Source organism: Cheilinus undulatus, linkage group 7 (assembly GCF_018320785.1).
Source record: "Cheilinus undulatus linkage group 7, ASM1832078v1, whole genome shotgun sequence".
NCBI classification, from domain to species: domain Eukaryota; kingdom Metazoa; phylum Chordata; class Actinopteri; order Labriformes; family Labridae; genus Cheilinus; species Cheilinus undulatus.
In genome coordinates this window covers 51,595,844-51,619,729 of record NC_054871.1, presented here as the reverse complement: position 1 = coordinate 51,619,729, position 23,886 = coordinate 51,595,844, and the positions used below count along the sequence as shown (strand labels likewise).

At 43.1% G+C, this 23,886-nt stretch overlaps 1 protein-coding gene across 1 annotated transcript in view; it reads left to right on the top strand.

Moving 5' to 3' along the window:
* cracd (capping protein inhibiting regulator of actin dynamics) overlaps positions 1 to 23,081 on the top strand; it is a 57,876-nt gene extending 34,795 nt beyond the window's left edge. Inside the window, exons 2-9 of the mRNA XM_041790829.1 lie at positions 7,588 to 7,759; positions 8,205 to 8,337; positions 8,425 to 8,580; positions 11,587 to 11,802; positions 11,887 to 14,008; positions 18,924 to 19,114; positions 19,204 to 19,366; positions 21,665 to 23,081. Coding sequence (XP_041646763.1) covers positions 8,296 to 8,337; positions 8,425 to 8,580; positions 11,587 to 11,802; positions 11,887 to 14,008; positions 18,924 to 19,114; positions 19,204 to 19,366; positions 21,665 to 21,825 — 3,051 coding nt within the window. The 5' untranslated portion in view covers positions 7,588 to 7,759; positions 8,205 to 8,295 and the 3' untranslated portion in view covers positions 21,826 to 23,081. The remainder of the gene's footprint in view (positions 1 to 7,587; positions 7,760 to 8,204; positions 8,338 to 8,424; positions 8,581 to 11,586; positions 11,803 to 11,886; positions 14,009 to 18,923; positions 19,115 to 19,203; positions 19,367 to 21,664) is intronic.
* The last annotated feature ends 805 nt before the right edge of the window (positions 23,082 to 23,886 follow it).

Below are 23,886 nucleotides of genomic sequence, written 5' to 3'. Positions count from 1 at the left end.
GCAGCTGCTCGGCCATGGAAACCCATTCCATGAAGCTCTCTACCACTGTTCTTGAGCTAATCTGAAGGCCACATGAAGTTTGGAGGTCTGTAGCCACTGACTCTGCAGAAAGTTGGCCACCTCTGCACACTGTGCACCTCAGCATCCGCTGACCCTGCGCTGTCATTTCATGTGGCCTACCGCTTGGTGGCTGAGTTGCTGTCGTTCCCAATCGCTTCCACTTTGTTGTAATACCACTGACAGTTGACTGTGGAATATTAAGGAGCGAGAAAATTTCACCACTGGACTTGTTGCACAGGTGGCATCCTATCACAGTACCACGCTGGAATTCACTGAGCTCCTGAGAGCGAGCCATTCTTTCACAAATGTTTGTAGAAACAGTCTGCATGCCTAGGTGATGAGTTTATACACCTGTGGCCATGGAAGTGATTGGAACACCTGATTTCCATTATTTGGATGGGTGAGTGAATACTTTTGGTTATATAATGTATTTCACTTTGTCAGGTTAGTACCACGACTGGAGCAACAGGTACTGAGCGTCACAGGAAATATGATTTATAACTTTCAGTTTGTGATAACTTTAACAAGATGTTTGATTTAACAAAAATGAAGCAGCACCACAGCGAATATTTCTGTCTTTCAGAACAACTGCTGTTGATGCAAAATGTCTTCAGTAAGTTCTTGGAAGAATCGCGTTTTTGCCATTCATGAGGTTTTTGACCAAATAATCTGTTTGGACAAGCCTTGATCTGGGCGTGCTCTATAACTGGGGGGGGGGGGGGGGGTCTTGGGCGCAGAATCACCTACTTGTGTAGCTGTGAAATCATGCTTTCTGTGTATTTTCACCTCCTCATACATCCTTAAAGATCTCATCCTTCTGCTTCCTCATCCACCCCTCCATGCCATGCTCCTGTTCTTAACTCTGATGCTAACAGCCCTAACAAACCCAATCCTGCCTGTTTTTTTCTTTATTTATTCCATTTTCTCCTAAAGCCACAGAAGAGGCAGCAGCGACTCTCCTCTGAGTAAAACAAGCTCAGTGCTAAAGAGCAGATCGATGTTCCCTCAGGTTTTACTGCAGTGGCGTGCAGCCATCTTGAGCTGTGCAGCTGAAATAGGTAAACACAGCTACTCTGTCTGTCTGTCTGCTTAGTCAGCGAGCTCCATGTGCTGTATGGCTATGGCTCTGAAGCCATGCTGCTGACTATGGGGGCTGTGTGGGCCAGAGCTGTGTTGCCATCAGACGGTGCTGAGACGCAGCATTGTGTCTCTCTGCTTATGTAGAACACATGGCTGCTCCTCGTGCTTCTCTCATCCCATCTCAGGCTGCTCCGAAGTCGGTCCTCTGCAGCAAAAAACACCCAAACAGACACTGGCTCATCATCTGGACCAGCAGCCAGCCCGACAAACAAACAGACGAGAATGACAGTACGGCTCTTTGCACCGGCAGACAGTTACACTCGCTCTTTGTTCTTACATCGCTTGTTCGCTGCGGCCACACGGCACAAAGAGCCTTTTTAAGGGGCAGAGGCATTTCTGAGGGAGTCTGTCCGGCTCAGGAAGGAAGCTGATCCAGCAGGGCACTCAGAACTGTCTCCCTTTAAAATAATAGTGTAGTGTTTTTAGGATGAGGTCCTTACTATTAGGCGTTGTTATGTGCTTTTACAGAAAGTTCATGGCTACCATTGCTCCACAGACAAGAAAAGAAATCAGCTGGATGGTAAACAAGGCAGCTTTGCTCATGTGGCTCTTACTTGTCATTGAGCTTAGGGCTCAATGATTTCCCCTCTTAGTAAATTAGAGTGTGTGATCATCAGCTCCCCATCTGCCAGCTTTTGTTTCTCAGGTTCAGGTTTGTTGTGTACAGAGAGAGGGTGATGGTTGTTGCAGTTGTTGATCACAGCTCTGGTGATGAAGGCAACCCTGCACGGTACTAAACCTGCACAGCTTATTAGCCAACGCCAGTTTAAGGCGTTTAAAGAACACATGCACTCTTACTGGCACCATTACAGCGTTTCTACAGCCGTGTTTCCATCAGGGGGTCCGGTTTGATTTGGTTTGGTACGCTAAACCCCCAAATAGTTTGCGTTTCCACAGACACCTGTAGCCTCACTTGGTGGGCGGGCTGTAAAGGTGATGAATGTGACGTCATATGCAGCGTCTGCTGGTCCAGCAGCAGAGTTGTAGAAAGGTTGAGTGACAGAAATCACGAGGGAATAAGCCTTAAACAGCTTTATTTAAAAAAATAACTACATCTCAATGATGTTAACATCTGTCAGTACAGATCCACAGCTGATGGAATACGTGTACAGAGACGGTTTGAGTCGTAGCGCTACGTTAATATGTGAATATATCTAGTCTAGAACAGTTTATACGACAAATCATAAAAGTTCAGAGCTGTACTGTGAGAATTTGCCGCATTAAAACTAAAGTAAAAGTTCAGCTGGGGTTAAAATCAAACTAGATTAAGTCAGAAATCCGGGGTGTGCTGATCTCATTCTAAAATAGTCTGCAGCCTGAAGTTTTATGAGCCTGTTCAACAACCACAGAGCGATGTTTTCACAGGTTACCCAACATAAGAAGTAGATTAATAACTAGTTACAGATGAGAGTGAACTGTTTAAGGCTTCGTATTCACAAAATTTCTGCATTAATTTAGTTTCACATCCATCACGGATGGATCAGGCTGATGTGAGCCTTCAGGCTCTGCTTTGTGTTTTTAAAATCAGGTCCAGATAAACGTCAGGAACCTTGATTTGTGGCCAGATACCAGTATCCACAGACTAGGAAACAGTTTGGATCTCCGTCGAGTCAAAATATTTCCCATTTAGGCAGACATTAGTCTGTTTTTCTCCCGTTTTCGCTGCTCCTCACAGCGCAGACTTCCGTGTTTTGAAGCCCGGAGATGACGTCGGTACAACCCCCTATTGTTGTGTGTAGCTCCACCTTTTTGGTAAGGATAGGTAAGACTGGTACCCCTGCTGAAGGGTGCTGAAAAGTGGGACGGTACGGGTCGGTTTTTGGGACCCTTTCCAATTTTTGCTCTATGGAAATGCAAAAAAAAGCGTGCCGCTCAACACCAAACTGAGCCGGACCGCTTGGTGGAAACGACCCATATCTGGTGCGTGTGTGCTGTGTGTTTGCTACGTCTCCCTGCTGTCCCAACCACGTCTTTCTGCAGAAGTTTACCTCAATAAATCTCCCGATAGGTGACTAAAATCATAATATAGATGAAAACGAGCTCATTCTGCACAAATGAGGGGATTTTCTTCAAGAAAATGCTAAATCAGGCTTTTTGAAACTTTGAAAATCTCCATCTAATAGGTCCTTTTGTCCTTTTGTCTCTATAAGAGGGACAGTATGGGACCTTCACTGAGTTTTCCTTCCTCTTTATCATCCTGATAATGTTTAACATGTCAACATTTTAACATGTTTGATTCCTGCTCATCACTAATCGTCATGATAACCGTGTAGCAGTGAGAATTCACAGCACAAAAATGCTTTCCTGGCTCAGTCTTTAACTAAGGGGCGACTGTGGCTCAGTTGGTTGTCCTGCAATCAGGAGGGTTCGATTCTCAGATCCTGCAGTCACATGCTGATGTGTCTTAGACAAGACACTTTGCCCCGTTTGCTCCCACTGCTTCACTGGTGGCGTGCAAATGTGTATGGATGCGTTTGAATGGAATCAGCTAATGCCAGTGGCCAGTTCTCCATCATTCTGCCATCAGTGTGTGAATGTGGAGGGAACGGTGAATGGTGGTGTTGCTTTGAGAAATTCTGAGAAACAAAGATTCTGAGATCATGAATTTGGAGTTTTCATCAGCTGTAAGCCAGAATCAGCAAAATAAAAACACTTCAAGAAAACTTCAAAAATACAGATTATCCCTTTAAACTGACTTTGCACTTTTATGCAAAGTCAGCTCAGCTGACAGGAAGCAGTTTGTGTTTTTTTGTTGGTTTATGAGGATTAAATAAGAGCTGGTTTCTTGTGATGTAGTATGATTCCTCCGTCTCTGGAGTCGAGGGTAACTTTGGGACAAATCTGCATCCTCCATCCCTTCAGCTGTTTTAATTCTTTCAGACGTACAGCTGACCTTTTATTAAACCTGATTCTACACCAGAAAGCCTTCATCTTGCTTTTTGAACTGCAGCGACTATATCCAGCCAATCAACATGAGCGATTCCTCTGGCGCTCTCAGAGCTTGGCGTTTTGATGATGATGATGCTGGAGGCGACATAGTGAAATGACAAAAAAAGAAGTGGGAGTCTGCAGCTCTTCTTTCATGTGTGTGCTCTCTTTCCTCCCTTTAAAATCACATTCTTGCCCTTTTAACAGCATTCCCGCTTACTTCTCCCTCTCTCACTCTCACTACAGCCAGGGTGTGCAGTAACCATGGCAACAGATGCCATGGACAGTGAGCATGATGTGCTTTTAGAGGTAACCGAACCCAAAGGCCCAGGTAAAGGAAAAAAGGAGTGCATTTAAGAGACTCTTAAAGAGACAGTACGTCTATGCTGGTCGACATGATGAGGATAAAATGACCTCTGATTATTGTGTTACTGTCTCTTTAAGAAGCATGTGGTGTGGTGGCGGTTTGCATAGATTAGTGGTGTGCTGTGTGCACTTTCTGACATCTTCTTCTTTGACCTTTTAGAATATTGTGTGTCATAGCTGATGGATATGGAAAAAAACTCAGCAACAAAGATCAGATCAGCAGGATCGATAAACAGAAAATATCACATTAGGACTTTAGTAACGCATCTAATAAAGGTGCCATGAGATCGCTGCCAGAGTAGAAAACTAGTAGGAGTAAAGTCATTTTCAAGACCTGAATTTTTACACTTTAAACATGAAAATTTCAAGTTTATGAAGTAATTAATTTACAATATTACAGTCATACATATTTGAGAAGTGCTTGTGATCAGAGTTGTCTGGATGCTGTCAGGGTTTTTTTCTTGTTCTGAATAGCCCCAGCTTACTAGTCAAAGGCTGAATCTCACTTCTCTCCTTAACCCTCAATCTTACCCCTCAGTCTGAAAATGCGCGTTCCCGTGAGTTTGAGGGCTTTATCTTGAGGATTATCACTCAAAGAAAGACGGCAGCGTGGGGAAGAACTCGAGCTACAAATGTAGATTTCTTTGTTAATAGAGATCTAAAAATTACGAAAACCACTCCAATATCTTAGTTTAATGATATTTTATGGGTTTTAGTTTATTTTAAGCCGGCCCTTGTGCAAATGTAGTTGATGACCCCTGCTGTAGAGAGTCAACTGATCTAAACACACACTGCCATTGCAAATCTGTGGGGTGGAGTTTTCCCATCATGCCTTGTGTGTTTAGATGTGTTTAGACATGTCTGCTGTACAGTGATCACTGCTCATGTTCCTGTTGGATTATTGTTGTTTTTGATTTTAGATTGCACCATGAGTGATGCTATCCACTGAGTTAGTCACTTCTCACCTGGAGGCTTACCTGCAGGAAAGAGAAGAAAGCTTCTGTGTTAATCTTTCTTCTCCATCCTAACCAGAATACGCTCGACTTTTTCAGATGTGTACATTATAAAATGGCTCTCTGGTAACGATGAAAATACACCGAAATATGAAAGTAATTACAATCCAATAATCCACGATGTAAAAGGAATGTTACACAGAGAGTCCTGGAAATCAACGGTCTGCAGCCAAGGTCTCTTAAATTATTACAACCTTTCGAGGCTTAGGTGGTCTAGAGCAGTGGTTTTCAAAGTGTGAGGTGGAGTAAGAAAGGGCAAACATGAGATAAAGGTGGAAAAAATGGAAAAAAATGAAAAAGGGGTATTTTTAATGGCATTATAACTGAATAAGAGGGAAAGGCAGATGTTTAGGACATTTGCAAACCAAAATATCCAAAATATATTAATGTTAAAAATGTTTAAAGATTAGACATAAATCTTTGAAATGTTGTTGTTTTATTTTTTTTTATTTGAATCCTTTTTGTGGGTGGGGGTCCACCGAATGAGTCAGTTCTTCTTAGGGGAGGCTCACTCTCACAGACTTTGAAAACCCCTGGTCTAGAGCCGTGGTTCTCAACCTTCCAGCCCACGACCCCCAAAATCAAGGTACCAGAGACCAGGGACCCCCACTGTACCTGCAGGTGGTTGAACACAGCCATGCACAATTCAGAATGGTCATGTGCAGATAAGGCCGTCCTTAAAGGGGGATAAACGGGAGAGATTTTTGGTGCCCAGCCAAACTGGGGGCCCATAGAGGTCATCAAAACCACGGTCCATTGTAAAGTTAAGCCATGAAATCCATATTTCATATTTAACCTGAAAAAATAACCACTCGTATCAAAGGGAAAAATGTTTTTTAATAATTTGTGTAATAAATAGCCTTCTTAAAAATGTAAATCCCCTTTGTTGAAAAAATAAAATAAAATAAAATGGTTTAAAAATTGCTACATTGGGTCAATAATGGCAAAAAATGGTGGAAACGGTGGTGAAATTAGATTGTAAAAGTAGCAGAAATGGGTTAAAGTGGCAAAAATATGCATAATAGTGGTAAAGAAAGAGTTAAAAGTGGCTGAAGTGACTTGAAATTGGCAAAAATGGGTGGACATTTGGTGAAATGAGATAAAAGATTGATATCAACTGGCAGTAAAGGGTTAACTAAGAAAAGAAAAATAGGCAGATATTGGTTAAACTAGCAAAAATGGGCATATCAAATAATGAAATGTGATTAAAATGGGAAAAAATGGGCGTTAAAAAGTGGGTAATAGTAGCAACTGAGGCAACATTAAGCTTAAGTGGAAAGAACTGGTTTAGAAGTGGCAAAAACAGGTAGAAAAAAGTGGTGGAAAGAGTTTAAAACTGACAAAAATAAGTGTAAAATGGCAAAAATGTGTTAAAATTGGTGGGGAATAATGATGAAAAAGGTTAAAAATTGGTCTAAAGTGGCAACAATGTTATTTAAACAATATTCTTAGTTTTTTTAGGGCATCTGGAGACCCCCTCTCAGTGTCTCGCGACCCCCAAAGGGGTCTAGACCTAGAGGTTGAGAACCACTGGTCTAGATTGATGTAGGTGGGCCGCCCAGGTTCAACTCTGGCCTGTGGCTCCTTTCCTGCATGGCATTGCACACGGCCTTCTCCAACTCTTTTGCTGCCCTCCTCTCTGAAAAACGGCCAAGAAAAAGCCCCAAAGTTTCCCCCTTTAACTCTTCAGTATGGACGTGCAGGATGTTACTTTTTTTTTTAAGTGCTCTTCTTGCTCTCGGGACCAATCAGTGATCTGTTTTTTCCTGGTGGAGCCGATAGTTCAGGATTTTTTTCACAGTTTTTCCTGAAGCTTCTGTCTGTGGGGTTTCCTTTTTGTTGCATGTTGTTTATCTTCCCCACTTCCTGTAAAAAAGGCCCAACCAAAGAGTCGAGGGTTTCTCCTCCTTACAGCTGCTTTTCTTCAATTTCCTTTGGATTTTAATCACTGTCATTTCATCATTCATTCACAAAAACACGCCCATCAGCGCCGTTCGTAGCCCAGCCTGAGGGGGGGGTGAGGATTGATGATGTGATTGCCTGTCCCCGTGGTTGTCATCTGTTTTCTTCTGGCCGGCAGAGAGACGGCGACAGGGCAAATTTCAGCCCTTCAGACGACTCTTCGGAAAGAAGAAGAAGAAGAGGGAGGCCAAGGGGGGCTTTGATGGAGCAGACCTGAAGGAGAGCTTTTCTACCGGGGAAGTATGCAATGGAGTCGTATCTGATGATGAGGAGTCCAGTCAGGATCTGAGGTAAATAAATGTGCCATGTTTCTTCTTTACAGCCTTTTTGTTTGAGTTGCACAGAATGAAACCAGATTTTTCCACCTTATCTTTTAGCTTCTGGCTGCAAAGAAAAAGGCTTATTGGTAATAAGGCTTGAACAAAGGCACAACAGGTTACCAGAGCTCTTTCTTATCAGAGATTTTCACTTCTATGAAATGAAAGTGTTAAAGTAGGCTCATAAAAGCAGTAGTTCTGCTGTATGTTAAGGGGCAGCTGTAAATACAGCTTGTAAAAGACTCAGTACGCCTTTAATTACAGTGTGTAAAGAGGTCATTCATATCTGTGTGTAAAATGATTTACAGAGCGAGACTGCAGCACGCTCATGATAGATGAACGACTGACCGTAATGAAAAACGCTCGACCTTCCCGTAATCACCATTATAGTCTTCCTTATCTCCGTCTTTGTCCTCAGGAAGTTGAATCCCATCGGGTCTCGAGCCCTCTCCCACGACAGCATCTTCATCCCCGAGGAGCCGGTGGCCGAGGTCTGTCCTTCTCACAGCATGTCGCAGGAAAACGTCTCGGATAAAGTCAGGAACCTGCAGGTGGGACTGACGGCAGAGCCGGCTTTCTGGTCAGTTTTTCTGCTGTCTGTAAACATAACATGGATCTGTTTAATGTTTCTCACACAGAGGCAGATAGCACAAGGTATAAAGTTTGGACAGAGGCCGCCGTCCCTGAGGAAGAGTGAGGGAGATGAGGGGAGTTCAGACGAGGAGGAGGTACCCCGGAGTCCTCTGAGGGTTTTGGCTCAAATGGAAACTGAGCCTGTACATGTGGAGACAAAGGTAAAAGAAAAACACATTCACATTTCTAAAGAACAATCTAATCCAGAACATCTACGTGTTTAAGAGTGATCTGCACCTTACTTTTTTGGTTTGAGTTAAAAATAAGCTCAAGTCCATTTGAAGTTAGTCCTGGTCGTTTGTTCTCATTTGTGGGTTTTTGTCTGCTTTTCTTTGGATCATTTGTAGTGAGAACCTGAACCGACCTCGAGCCAGTCTAACTTGCAAGAAACTTTGACTGTGTTTACATGGACTGTGGTGTCCCGGTTATGAGTCATGTCCCGGTTTTGATCATATTCAGGATACTGTGTTTAAAAACCTGGTTATTCAATTCCCTGTAGACATGAGAAAGAGTATCCGCCATCGTTGATCTGATTTTACAACACAAATCGATAACCTTGCAAAGCAGATGGATTCGCTCGTTTCCTTGTTTCTCACTGGCAGATCCATCTTATAAAGCTCCCGTCTGAACCGTTTGGGCCCAGTTAGAAAGTGACAGGACCAATCAGCGACGTGGACTAGTACTATCAGGCGCGGTGGAGTCATGACGTAAGCAAGCAGCAACAAGAGGCTGGTGCAATTATGGCAAAAGAGCTTAGCGTGGATGCTGCTAAAGCGCCAGTTTTATCAGAACTTGACGACATTTCTTCGTTAAAAGAAGAACAAAGAACAGCAGTGAGTTGTTTTCTCGTGTCTACAGTCACCATAGTTCACGTTATTGCTCGGTAGCTGTGCATGCGCACCTCTGTCGTGGCTACGTCAGGCCTGGGGCGTCTTGACAGACTTAGCAGGACACCAGCGCCGACTCATAGAGCCCTGAATTCTCAGTAAAGGCAGCCTTACACCTCACGACTTTTCCTCCGATTTCAAAGTCGCAGACAAAAATCCAAAGTCAGAGTAAAATCATTGGAGTCTTACTAAAGTCGCAGCTCGCTCCTGTTGTCTTAGTCGTTAGGTGTAAGGTGGTCATAAGACTCGATTTTAGCCTATTTAAAGCCGTCTTTCTTCAGTCTTGACGTTACGATAATATCAAACACCAAACAGATTTAAAGAGATATAGGTTTCAGCAACCAGCAGTAGTAGTTCCTTATAAATAAGGATGGCTGCCAGGTTGTGTAACATGGTTTTTACTTTTAAAAAAGTAAAATGTAGTCATTCTTGGAGCTTTGTGGTTTATTTTTTGTCCCCATGCCCCATTTAGTGCCTGATTTATTTGGGAATTTGCTTTAAAGGAGTGTTATTTATTCTATTATTATTTTATATTTCAATGGAAATCACAGAAACAACTTGCAATGTGCTTTATGTTTAACGTAAAACAAAACTAGGTGTAAACCTACTTTACAGCTGACCACAGCTATCTGGGATGGCTGTTGAAATGCCAGACTGAAGTGTGTGTCCTGCAGAGTGATGAGTGTTTGGGGTGTAGCTGTGCTGTCCCTAATGTCTGTGGGTTGAGAACTGAAGGATCCTTAAAGTTTAAAACATAAAGCTCTGACACACCAGATCAACTGAATATATTTGCTAATCATCTGGGAAAGCTCCCATAGAAAGCATTTGGGAAGGGCGGGACTTTTCAGAAAATCTTCAGGAGGTGATTGGAGGAACGTTCTGTCCGACACATTCATGACAGGCTATCAGAGCGACAGATGACGTAGTGTGCATGCGCTACTCTTCTGCAGGCCACTGCTGCCTTAGATTGTTAATGGCGGAGCTTCATGTAGAACTGATGCCAAGGGCACTCAGGAGACGTGCAAAAACAACTTCTGTGTGAAGACAAGCTTTCAGTGTGACTCTTAGCGCTTGTTTGAAAACAGAAATGTGGTCCAGCTCTGATTAAACTGCTGCTCTCCTACAGCTACAATCAAGCTAACTGCTGCCGTGGCAGCAGCCTCTAGATACATCGAAAAACCGTAACGATCGCAAACCTGTGCTGAAACAGAGTGGGGTACAGGCACCTCTGTATGTATGGCTCTGAAAGTAGCGTCTTCTGTCAGTCAGTCACATACAGCAGGGGTGTAGCTGGGGATTCTGGGCCTCCAGAAAGAGTATTACACAGGGCACCCCTTAACCAGCTAGCCGAGCAACAAATGTCTTTGCATTTTAATGTATTTTTGACCATACTTTCCCCATTTATGAGCAAAATTTTTACTTTCATTATTTTACAGCACTGGACTGCACCATCTGGATATTTTCAAGGGAGGAGCAGGCCCCAAGTGTTTTATTTGATACAAATTTCATTTTGTGGACCGAGTCACTCAGTCGCTTTTGATTCAATAATGAAACTAATAACTAAGAAAAAAAGAAAACACTCTTTTTATTGCAGCCTTCTAAAGGGCACCTTCCTACTGTGGGCCCAGGTGATCAGTACCCCTTTCCCCCCTGTGCTACATACAGACCCATATATATGGTTGAACTCAGCAGTCAGCCGAAAAACAAAGAAACAAAAAGGAAGAGTTATTATAAGCATAAAAACCAAGACAGATATGGATCCCAAAAAGTAAAAATGTATATTTAAAGGTCTGGGTAAACTATTGGGTTCTTAAAGTCTGGGACAGAAGCAGTAGTACTGAGTATCCTTGAAATTTAGGGGCATTCACACAAGGCAATCTGTACCGTGCCGTAGACTGGTATGAGTGCTCCCTAAGACTCCTTGGCCCTGGAACGACTGGAAAAGGTGGGCTTTGGCGTGGTTGGTTTCTCTTGCATGGGCATAAGCAATATGGATGGATGTGCAGCCAGAGTATAGGTCATATCTGAACAAAAAGACTCAAAATAAGACAAAGTGAGTAAAGGTGCAGTGCTGTTGTGGCTCCGCACTCACTGAAAACAAAGCATGTGCATTATGGCGTGATGACTGGTGTTTGTAGAGGTAGCTGTCCTCAGGTCCAGTTGGAGCTGGAGGAATGTAGGTGCAGGCTAGCAGAGGCAGTTGTGCCTCAGCATAGCCTTGGATCTACTGGGTCTAAATGTAATGATTGTCATGTTTTGTCTTTGTCGTTGTGTCTAAAGCTGGCCCAGGGGAGCCAACATGCTGAGCCACACAGCACCCCGGTGAAGTCTCCAAGGTCCAAAAGAGTTCTTCCACCCACAGGGACCATCGAGTCCATCAACCTGGATGCTGTTCCACAGTCTGTTCCTCGCTTAGACAACACCGCCGCCAAACACAAACTGTCTGTCAAACCCAAAAACCAGAGAGTGTCCCGCAAACATCGCAGGTTTACTCAGGTATGTCAGAGCTGAACTCCAGCTACAATTTGATTTTGATTTAGCTAAAAATAAAAACACTGATCATATGTTGTCCATCTGCAGGACCTCACAGAGGTCTCGATTCCTGGCGTACTCCAGGAGGACCAGGAGGCTGCGGGCATCTCCTCAGAGAGGCAGCTCAGAGCTTCTATTGAGTCTGTGGACAGCTTCAAGAAAAAGAGACTTCATGAGGAGGAAACAAGGAGGGAGAGGGAGGCGGAGGAGCAGAGGCTTAGAGAACTGGAGGAGCAAAGGTGTAGACAGCGGGAAGAGGAGGAACGAAGGCTGAAAGAGGAGGAGGAGAAGAGGATCAGAGAGGAAGAAGAAAAGAGGAGACGAGAGGAGGAGGAGAGAAGGGTAAGAGAGGAGCAGGAGCGCCGGCAGCGTGAGGAGGAGGAAAGGAAACGACTGGAGGAAGAGGAAAGAAATAGGCGAGAGGAGGAAGAAGTAAGGAGGCAGATGGAGAAGAAGAGGAAGCAGAGAGAGGAAGAGGAGGAGAGGAAAAGGAAGGAAGAGGTGGAGAGACTGAGGCTGCAGGAAATTGAAGAGAAAAACAAAAAGGAGGCAGAGGAGAGGGTGAAGAAGGAAGAGGAGGAGCAGAGACGGCTTTCAGTGGAGGAGGCTGACGACAGCTCCGATCCCCAAGAGAGGAAGAGGAAGGCAGAGGAGCTGCGATGGAGAGAGATGGAGGAGAGACAGCGACCATTCTCTTTCAAGGTTTCTTCTGGAGAGAAGCAAATCTTATTCCAGAAGGTGAATCTCACACCTGTAACGCTGGCCTCCAGCCAGCAGAGCGGTGCTGCAGCCGAGCAGAAAGAGAGCTCCAGGTCTTCATCTCCCTACGACACCACAGACTCTCCAAACCTGCCAACATCTCCGTACGTCCCCCACACCGCCATCCTTGTCACAGGCGCCCAGCTTTGTGGGACGGCTGTGAACTTGGACCAGATCAAAGACACCGCCTGCAAGTCTCTGCTGGGTCTGGGAGAGGACAGGAAGGCGCAGGGAGCCCCGCCCTACAAGAGCAAGACATTACCAGAGCAAAAGTCTGCTAAAACCAAATCTCTTAACGAGTCTGCGCTGTCTACGGATCAATCTGGAGCAGCTGTCCTTGCAGAGTGGGCGAGCATCCGGTCTAAAATATTCAAAGGAGCAGAGGAAGGGAAATACGACGAGTGCAAGCAGAACAAGCAGCCCAGCGCTGAAGAACCACCAGAGTTCGTCCACGCAAACCTCAGAAAAACGATGTCCGCCAGCGCCAAGTTCTCCATCACGCCTGCAAAGAAGAAGTTTGGAGATTCTAACAGGAACTCGGAGGTGTTTGGTGCAGAAGAAACAGAGGAGGAAGCCGCCCCATCTGCTTCTCCTCCCCCTACTGCCAGTCGCCCTCAGAGCAGGGCTGGTAAAACAGTCCGCATCGTGGAGAAAAGCTCAGAGGAGTGCGTGTTCGCCAAAGACCTGCCGTCCTTCCTGGTTCCTAGTCGTGGAGCCAAACCGGAGCTATTAGACCTGAAGAGCCGAGCGAAGAGTGAGACAGAGGCTTGTGAAGGTGAGGACGGGGGACTGGATGGAGAGGACAAGCCATCTCCGTTTGGCATCAAGCTGCGGAGGACTAACTACTCGCTCCGCTTCCACAGCGAGCAGTCCACTGAGAAACGAAAGAAACGATACAGTGCTGGGGACAGCTTCGACGGCGTCCCCTCTCCTCTCACCCCCATTGAACCGGACTCAGATACTTCCTCCGTCTTCTTGGAAAAATCCAGCCCTACATCGCTTCAGAAAGAAGGCACAGTCGGAAAGTACTCGCATGCATCTGCCTCACCTGCAAACCTTCGGGGTGAACAATGTAAATCGACCAGCCCCACCACTCACGCTGACGCTGAGAAGGTGGTGTCCAAACCTCCAGTTTACCGCAGACCAACCACATCACCCAAACCGGTCCCGACGCCTCCACAATCCCCACTGCCGACAGCTTCCCCTGGGTCGCCCAGTGATGTCCTGACCCAGAGAACGGGGGCCACGGAATCATCCAGTAAGCTGACGAGGAGCGAGGAGGCCACAGCCATGACCCAGAGCAGCCCAGTCCAAGGAGAGGAGGAGCCAAAGGAGAAGCGGTCCTTCTTCCCCTCCATCAACATCCCGTGGAGAGAGAAGACAGACAAGAAGACAGAGCTCATCAGGAGAGGTCAGTCTCAGATCCAGCAGGCAGAAATTATGTTAAAGTTTGGAATTTTTTGTGTTGGTCTGAATTAAACTGGACTTTAAAAATACATCCATACAAAAATACAACAAATATGTTTGTACTCAAATAAAAGTAATTCAGGTGTAGTAATGTAAACTGAACATTCTCAGAAATAAAGTTACTACTTTATTACTACTTAATTTAAGTTACTACTTTATAACTTGCCAAAGGTAAAAGAAATAAAAAAATGTAACTTAACACTCAAAGCAGCAGTCCAGTTATGTTTGTTAATCACAATTATGGGATAGAAAATTCAATATAATGAGAAAAAACAGACTCTTTCTTTCATTACAGTTATACTATTTCTACATGATGATTTTAAGATCAAATACATGAATTTATACCTTGCAGTTCTTACTTTTTAATCACATTATATTTATTTTATCATGTGTTAATGATTTTTGGCTCATATTTATGAAATTAATCTTATGAATTGTCCTCATTTCTGACTTTTGGCCCTTTTTTATTTATTTTTTTCTTTTTAGCTCCAATTTATGAATTTTTATCCTGATTATCAGTCAACAATGTTAGCCCACTAGCCATGACCTATGACCATGTTAGGTATAATCACTGATATCAGAGATATGCCACACACACACACACACGATAATAGTATCACCTACGACGTAACGTTAAGTAATGCTGTGTAAAATCACATTTGTGGCAGAGTTCAGAGGTGGTCGGACACATCATTTATCACTGACACATCTGTGTCTCTACAGTCTGCAGGTTAAAACAGAGATTTGAACTCAGACGTTTAGCTATATAGCAGTGCAGTCATTTAGCTTGTTTAGCTTTCTTACCATAACATGCTTTCTTAGATTTGACGTGCTATTTTTGAAGCTTGAGATTTCCACCATTTTAGGTAGACACGGTAGGCAGGTATTATGTGTCTGTTGTTCCTCGTCGTTTGAAAGGCAAAGAGTCTTGTTGTTGGACCAGGGATGAACACGCTCCTCTGAAGGAGACGCAGGTATTACATCTTCAGCCATTATCTCCAGCTGTTGATAGTTAGGGGGCGGGGTCACTCCTCCATTTACTCTGTGGTACTGAGGATTTTACCTCACGCTGCTGTGAGAGCTCAGCTGAGAGTAAAAATACTTCATGAAAATAAATTACAGACAAGGAAAAGTAGCGACCAATGCATGCCCAATGTAACAGAGTAGAAGTAAAAAGTAGGATTTTTCAAAAAAAAAAAACTTCTCAAGTACATGTAATGGAGTAAATGTAATGTGTTACTACCCACCTCTGCTCACAGGAGGAAGGTTCCTGGTTCGCTTCCCGGTCAGGACCTTTCTGTGTGGAGTTTGCATGTTCTCCCCGTGCATGCGTTGGTTCTCTGCACTCTGGCTTCCTAACCTTGCAAAGCAGTCAGATACGCCCGTTTCCTTGTTTCTCACTGGTCAATCCATCTTGCAAAGCTCCTGTCTGAACCGTTTGGGCCTGGTTAGAAAGTGACAGGACCAGTCAGCGACGAGGGCTAGTACTATCAGGCGTGGTGGAGTCATGACGTAAGCAAGCAGCAACAAGAGGCCGGTGTAATTATGGCAGAAGACATTAGCTGCTGCTAAAGCGCCAGTTTTACCAGAACTTGACAAAATTTCTTGTAACTGAAGAACAAAGAACAGCAGTGAGTTGTTTTCTTTTCAAAAATGACAAAAGTTGTGTACTGACATGTCTACAGTCGCCATGGTTGACGTTATGCAGTTCTGTATGGGGTTTACTCCTTTGGTGGGGCGCTGCTTAGTAGCGGCTATGTCATGTATTTAATTGATGTGACAGACGTTCATCCATTCACCCTCCGAGTTTTTTTTTCAAAGGCTCTACCCTTTCCCAATCGCTGTCTATGGAAGGTTTTCCAGCATGCCGGTTTGCTGGCTTCCTCCTGCCACCATTAGGTCAGCCGGTGATTCTAAATTCCCGTGAGTGTGCCTGCTCGTCTGTCTCTTTATGTCCATCCTGTGGTTGAACTGGACCAGTCCAGGGTGTACCCCGTCTCTTGCCAAACAACAGCTAGGATAGGCTCCAGATATTTTAAGGAAAAATTGCATAGTGTGGACTTGAAACAACAAAAAGTGATATCCCAAATAAATACACATAAACTGAAATCATCACAGTCTGCACCACAGCCAGTGTCCCACTCTGGTATTATCACTCGCCCTCTGCTGTCACACTTGTTTAGGTGACTGTATTTCACAGTAGCTGAAGCTGTGACTCATTTAATGCCCATGACTTTTTCATATTTCTAGCATCGTCTCTTAAAAAGTCATGATCTTTAGCAAACTGACAACTGATTTCCTTGATGAAACTGAGTCACTGGTGTGTTAACAGTGGAACCAGTTTAGTCCTTGGTGTTCGTGGTAAAAAATATTCTGACTATGGGAAGAAATACAATACAAGAACTTTATTTATCCCCGAAGGGAAATTCAATATAAAGGCGTTGTTGTTACCGCTGTGGTCTGTTTGATGGATGCTAAATGGATTTTCTTTAATGGGGGGATTTTCAGTCAATGATTTGTTAAGGGATTTGTCAATGATTAGCAACAACACTGAATTTGATAGATTGTAACTTTATACAACTTGTTACAAAAAATACAAAACTGATTTCCTCTGGTTTCAAACATGTTAATATTTTTTAGTTTGCAGACAGAGATGTACACCTCTGTCCCTGACTAAACGTCTATCAGCAGGCTCACCTGCATAAACCAACATGAGGTGCCTGGCTGCGTTGTTTACATTCCCTCTCTGCAGGGATTGGCTGTTTCTTGGTTTCCAAATGTTTTTATGATGCAGACGTGGTTGCAAAGGTCAAGGAATACAAAGACACTACTTCCAAATGAATAAATGTTGCTTATAACCATTTAAATCCCTGTAACCCTGAAAGTAGCATGTAATGTCTCTGCACATCAAACCCATAAGAAATGAGTGAATCAGATATAAAACACTAAAAACAACAACTTTGAAGGCCTGAGTCCAGGATGCTTCCCCTAAATCACTGATCATCAACTGGTGGCCCGGGGGCCACATCAGGCCCCCCAAAGCTTCCTGCCTGGCCCCCAAAAGATCATTAAATTCAGAAAAGGAGGAGAAGAAGATTTTAAGATTATCCTTTTGGCTTTAAATGTCTGCAGCGGTTAAATCCATCCCACAAACAATTAACACTGAAATATTTTTAGAATGATGATCTATTTGATCTGTTTTTACAGAAAGTTACTGTCAAAATTAGTCAATATTTTTTAAAAAATGGTTAAGGTTGTCAGAAGTGTTGCAAAAATTGGCAGAAAAAAGTTGTGAAAAGAGGTTAAAATGTGTCAAAAAATGGTAAAGGAGGAAAAAGGGGCAAAAGGTATCAAAAATTGCTAACAAATGACAAAAAATAGTGCAAGACAGTAAAGAAAAGGGGTTAAAAAATGGCAAAAATAAAAGAAAGTGGGAAAAAAATGATAATAGAGTGGCAAAAAGGGGATAAAACATGCAGGAAACGTGATATGAAAGGGGTTAAAATCATGCAAAAATTAGGTTAAAGAGGCCAAAAGTATCAAAAAGGGGTTGAAAGTGTCAAAATGGGTTAATATTGCTGCTAAATGACAATCAGGGAGGGCCCATTCTCCTGGATTTTCAGGGGTCCAGCCAATCCTGTTGTCAGGTCTGTCTCCTTGTGGCCTGCTGCATTCTAGATAATAGGGATAGATCTCACTGGTAATGACTCAAAATGTCCTGTAGTTTCAAGGAAAATACAAATACTACTGCAATAATATTTCAATCAGACCAAAATGTTCATTGAATTTTTGTGTATTTGAAAATCCGGCCCCCAGAGCTTCTGTTGAGACTAAATCTGACCCTTGTGCAGATGTACTTGATGACCCCTGCCCTAAATAATCAAAATCATGTTTTTTATACCATGGCTATGAGATACAAAAATACAGTTTTTCCTGGTTTTCATTAATATATATATTTTTTTTAACACAGAATTCAGTGTGTGTTTTGGCTACACCTACACACTCACACACACACACACACACACACCTACACACACACACACAAATTTCTCAAAAGACAGACACACACACCCAACTCTGACATCCATAGAAAACACCCAAAATAGTTTTATCTGAAATAATTTATTCCACTGGCCTACAGTCGCTGTTAAATCTGTGATATCCACTCAGTTTCAACAAGCTCTCTGCAAACATGGAAAAATGGCGACATCTGGTGGTAATTTTTTGTACATGCATTTCTTTTTTTGAATGACAGTTACAGAGAAATAAACAGGATTTCATATTCCTGTGTTGCAATGGCAGTAGGACAAAACAAGTGGTGTTAATGAAAGTCACTGCAGCCACAAAAGGCTCCAGGGGGAAGACTGTCTGTTTGTTTTTACAATGTGGAAATTTTTGTCATGACAATGTGGATACTGAAATTTTTAAAATTCATTAAAAAATGAACATCTTTGTCAGATATCCTAATCTCAGCATCATAACTGCCAAAATGAGAGCATAAAACACAAATGAAAGGCCATGAAAGATTATAAGAGGGCCTGAGGGTTAAATGCTCATTTTGGAATTAGTAATGCAAACAAGGATTATCAAACAGCTACTTTTCAGAGGAAAGGCTGGTTGAAGGTGTGCACTGAAATGCTTCAAGAGTTTGAGAAAATACAACAAATGTGTATAACAGATTTTAAAAGCTCCCTACCCAATTTGGAGAGATGCAGTAAACCAGAATGTTCAGAGAGGGTTTTTGCAGATTTCATGCATTCAGGAATCTCAGACACTACATACTGTCTTAATCTGCAGCAATAATACTTCAAATTAAATCCCTCCATAATGATTATCTTGAATGCATGTTTTTCCTGCAGAGAAGCCGTCCCTGCAGAGCAGACACTCTCTGGACAGTGCGAGGGTCCAGGAGAAAGAGGCAGGGCCTCTGTGGATCACCCTGGCTCTGCAGAAACAGAAAGGCTTCAGGGAGCAGCAACAGAGTCGAGAGGAGCGCCGCAGCCAAAGAGAGGCCAAACTGGCTGAGAAACAAGCTCGAGACAGAGACAGCGTACGTAACCCAGATATTTCCTCCACGCAGTCTCATTCATAAAACCTTCTAGGTTCTCCTCCTCCTCATTCATCACGTCTCGTCTGCAGGCCGCTCTGCTGAGCCCCACGGAGAGCCGAGGCAGCGGTAGCACCAGCCCGTCCTCTAAACCTCAGACACCAGAGGAACCCAAGAGACCTGACAGCCTGCTGGGACGATTCGACCGCCGAGAGCAGCTGAAGAAAGCCAACACTTTACCCAGCTCTGTCACTGGTAAGACGATTTTAGACAGACACTTCTGGTTCTGGCTCCACTCTGGAGTCTCAGGACCTTTCTTAGGTGCTTTCCTGCGAACCAGCCCACGTTCACACCAGTAAAAGCAGAACCAAAGTGGAAGGATGTCCTGCACGTCCAGCTCCACTTTAGCCCAAGTCTTTCTTGCTGTCCCAGTACTCCTTCAGTTTTTTGAGTTTACTAATTATTTGGCCTTGTCTTCGGGTGAGCCAAGCCTTCGCCATCTCTTCTAGAAGTTCACCGTATCACTTGCTCTTCCCTGTTCTACTCTCCAGCTTCGCCTGGAATTCTGTCGATACCCAGATGCAACCAAACATTTTGCCGCCTCAGCAGCCCACTTTTTTCTCCATTTTCTGCTCTTCTTCACAACCTAGAATTTGGCACGCCCGCTGATGATGTCACGGTTCACGAGGAAGAACCAACTACTTTTTGGTTCCAGCTGAGCAGCAATTTTTCAGGTTCTGCTTTTTTAAAATTAGGTTCAGGGACTGGAACTGGAAGGAACCGGAGCCCTGCCGGTCTATAAGGTCTAACAGAAGTCATTCCAGAAAAAGGTGGTGCTGAGGAAAAACATGCTTTATAAAGCAGAAACGAGTCATTTAAGCAAACATGGTGTACATAAATTTATGATGCAAATACCCCAGTAGACTGTTAGCAGATCATGATCAGATAATATCTATTAATGGTAGTACTGGGAATATTGCTGGGAGTCACTGATCTGATCACAGTGTTTGTGGTGTTTTTGTTTCTGCTTTTTCTGCACCTCAGTCCTTCACTTAAAACGAGAGAGACCTGGATACGTTGAAGGACCTCCACTTCACACCGGAAGTCGGATTGGCGCCACCATAATCTTGTCTTCTAAAACTGGAAGCCACTTTAACTGAATGTCTTCTTGGTTGTTTTCTCCGCCATATTAATATAAGCAAGTTCGTCACATAAGGAAATATAAGTAGATGAAAAATGTGTGACTTTTCGGACTAACAAGCACAGTGATTACAAAACATTAATTTTACTAAATCGATTTATGATCCAAATTCAAGAATCACTTTGCACAGATGTAATATGCAACAGGAGACTGGCTGGCGTTGCTGCCATGTTGCCAGAGGTAAGTCCACTACGTCATTCAATACAGTAGACAAGGACTTGCACGTTTTCGGAATAAAAAGCTCAAACGACGAGATTAGATGGATTTTAATGAATCATTTAATAAATGATCCATATTAAAATAATAACTGGTGGTGAAATATAAGTTTATATAAATAAGTTGTAAATCGTTTTTTGTGCAGACGGTCTATTTTGGCGGAAGTGGTTCAGTACAATAAACACTGAACCAGAAGTACTTCATACACATGTGAAAGAGGCCTTGTTGTGCAAGTTATCACAATAAAAAGGTCAAACGATCAGATTAATATATAAATATGTATCTATAGATATAAAATAAAAAATATCTATACATATATGTAACTGTATTTTATATAAAATTGTTTTATTTTAAATCATGGAGTACATCTTTTCATTTGACTGAGAAAATACAAGAAAGTGGATGCCAGTTATTATTTTAACATGGATCATTTATTATTATTGATTCATTAAAATCCATTCAATCTCGTCTTTTGAGCTTTTTGTTCCGTCTCCCGTCATATATTATGTCTGTGCTCAGTGATACGTGAATTTTGATCATAAATCGATTCGTTAAAATGAATGTAACGTTATCGCTGTGCTTGTTAACCTGAAAACTCACAAATTTTTCATCTACTTGTATTTCTTTACTTGGCTGACTTTCCTCTATTAACATGGCAGCGACACACAAAGAAAACAACAAAGAAGACGTTCAGTTCAAGTGACTTCCAGTATTAGAAGACGAGATATAGCGGCGATTTTCCAACTTCCGGTGTGAAGTGGAGGTCTGCGGATGCATCCAGGTACTCTTGCCTAAACCAGCTGTGTTAAAAATCCTTGAGTTTTTTTAGTTAAAAATAATCCAGCATTTAAATTTGTGTTGAATTCCTTGTTAAAACCAGCAGATTAAAGCCTGTTAGCTAACATACTGAAATTAAGATGCATTTAATGTTCAGTTGGGTTTTGTGTTGTTGTTAAACTGAGACAGCAGGTATGATAAAAATGGCAGACACCAGATCACTACATGCAAAAATCCCCCAAACCCAGGAAAACAAACCCAAAACTGTTTAGTGTTTGGCTAAGAGGAAGACTGGATGTCGAATTTGGTTTGGTTGAAATCGATTTGTGTCCAATTCATGCCCTTGTTTGTTGTTTCAGTGGAAATTTCAAACTCTACACCGTCGCCCCCTGCTGTCAAGGAGGTGTCAAAGCGCTTCCCATCGACCGACCCCCCACAGGTGTCTACAGAGCCAGCCTGGCTTGCCCTTGCCAAGCGGAAGGCCAAAGCGTGGAGCGACTGTCCTCAGATCATCAAATAACCACGACTCCCCCCGTCCCACCACCCACACCGGCTCCGGCCTGCACTGAGACTGCACACTGCCCCCTCCCCTCTAAAAAATACTAAAGAAACAGCAGACTGTGAAGTAACGCCCCCTCCATACCCCCTCACACACACACTGGCTGGTACTATTATCATGTTAAAGTGCGCTTTACATCCAGATACAGCTGTACACATGTATGTAATCTAGAGCCAAGCATGCACACACGTGTAGACACAGATAGAAGGAACACGCAGCAGTCCTCAGCAGCCAATCAGAGCGGGGCTGGCCGACCCTGACCCTTTTTTATGTTGTAGCCAGCGGTGTCATTGTAAATAAATCCTCCGCTCATCACAAATGAAACAAACGTGTGTTGGAGAGGTTCAGTGTTTAAGAAGCCGAGGGTTAACTGTGTGTGTTTAAAGGGCTAACAGTTAACTATAGCGCCTCCTGCTGACCGCTGGTGTTACATCCTCTGTGCCCTCTTTGGTATTATTTCTGTATGTTTAAAGCTACTCTGTCTCTTCTCTGAGCCTTTGTTTCTCATTGTTTTTTTACTCTTAACTTAAAAAACTCACTGTGTCCGTAACGACTGTGAAACCTGTCAGAGGAGATTTGTACTTTTTTTTTCTTTTTGCCATTTTCAAGTTAAAGAATTAAAACAGGAGGAGTATCTAAAAACACAAATGTTACTGGAAATCTGTCTTATGCATCCTCATCACCTCTCAGTCTCCGTCCTCCTGTCAAAAACAACCAGACTCCGGTGTGCACGTCAGCGTTTTATCATCATGGTGAAAGTAGACACAGTAGAAATGTTTCTAAAATTTTGACAGTGTTCAAATAATTCAAGTGAAGAAGAATTAAATGGCTGTACTGTATTAACAGTGTACAAATTAAATCCCAATTGCACTTTTACAATCTGTCTGCATGGTCCCACCTCTTGCTTCATCTGTGTTTTTATTATTTCTCTGGAGACAGCGGACTCTACAGGTAAAGGTCAAATATTTTACCCTTTTTATTTTCTTCTGAAGATTTACTTTTGGCCTTTATTTGATAGGACAGTGGATAGAGTTGGAAACAGGGAAGAGACATGCAGGAAATAGTGCCAGGGGCTGGATTTGAACCTGGGTCGCCTGCATATACTTCACACACCTTAACCACTCGACTACCGGCTCCCTCAAATATTTTACCCTTTCGAGACAACTTTATATCAGTCTCAGAGTTCCTCAAAACATGCCTGTGAAATTGTTGCTGAAAAAACTCTCCAGTATTGGATTTTATATGTCTACAAACCCCTCTGTTTCAGCCCTGCTCAGAAGGAGCCATCTCTGTGTCTTTAAAAGTTACTGAGCTGTCTGACTCCACCCCTGACCACGTCCCTCTCAGGAAATGGAAGTGGCACTCCTGATCCTCCTCTGAGGCTGGCAGCCTCTTTTTAAATCTAAATGTGCCGTGAAGCAGACCTGGGTCTGTCTCCTCACTCATCACTGCTGGCTGCGTTTGACCCTCCTTAGACCTTTTCACCCGAGGGAAGTAAACATCCATGGACTACGGGAGGAAGTTGTGGTCAGACTTAGTCATGTGATTAAATTGCGTTATTATTTTTTAACGCATTTAAGGTTTCCAGATTAATCACGAGGGTTAATGTTAACAGGCCTTATTTTAATGCAATTTAAAAGGTAAACAAGAGTTGATAGAAGCCACGCCCCCTGAATATCTGCCCCGCCTGTCACCAGTTGATTTGACCCCAGTTTATATGGCACACCAGCCCTATGGACAAGACCAGTATCCAGGGAAGAGGTGACCAGCCAAAACCTGCAGCTGAAGCTGAAGCTACAGAGCTAACTAATGCTAACGTGACTGTGAATCAATGCAAGATTTAAGGTGCAGATTTAAAACAGATGTGGCAATTTCTTAAATTAATTTGGGAGAACCATGGATTTAGTCGATAACGTCTACGGGGAAACATTTCTGACATTGTTAGCTTTGGTAAAACCTTTACTCTAGCCATGGCGCCAAAAACTACAAAAAGACATCAGAGGGTATTTCTAACTCAAACGT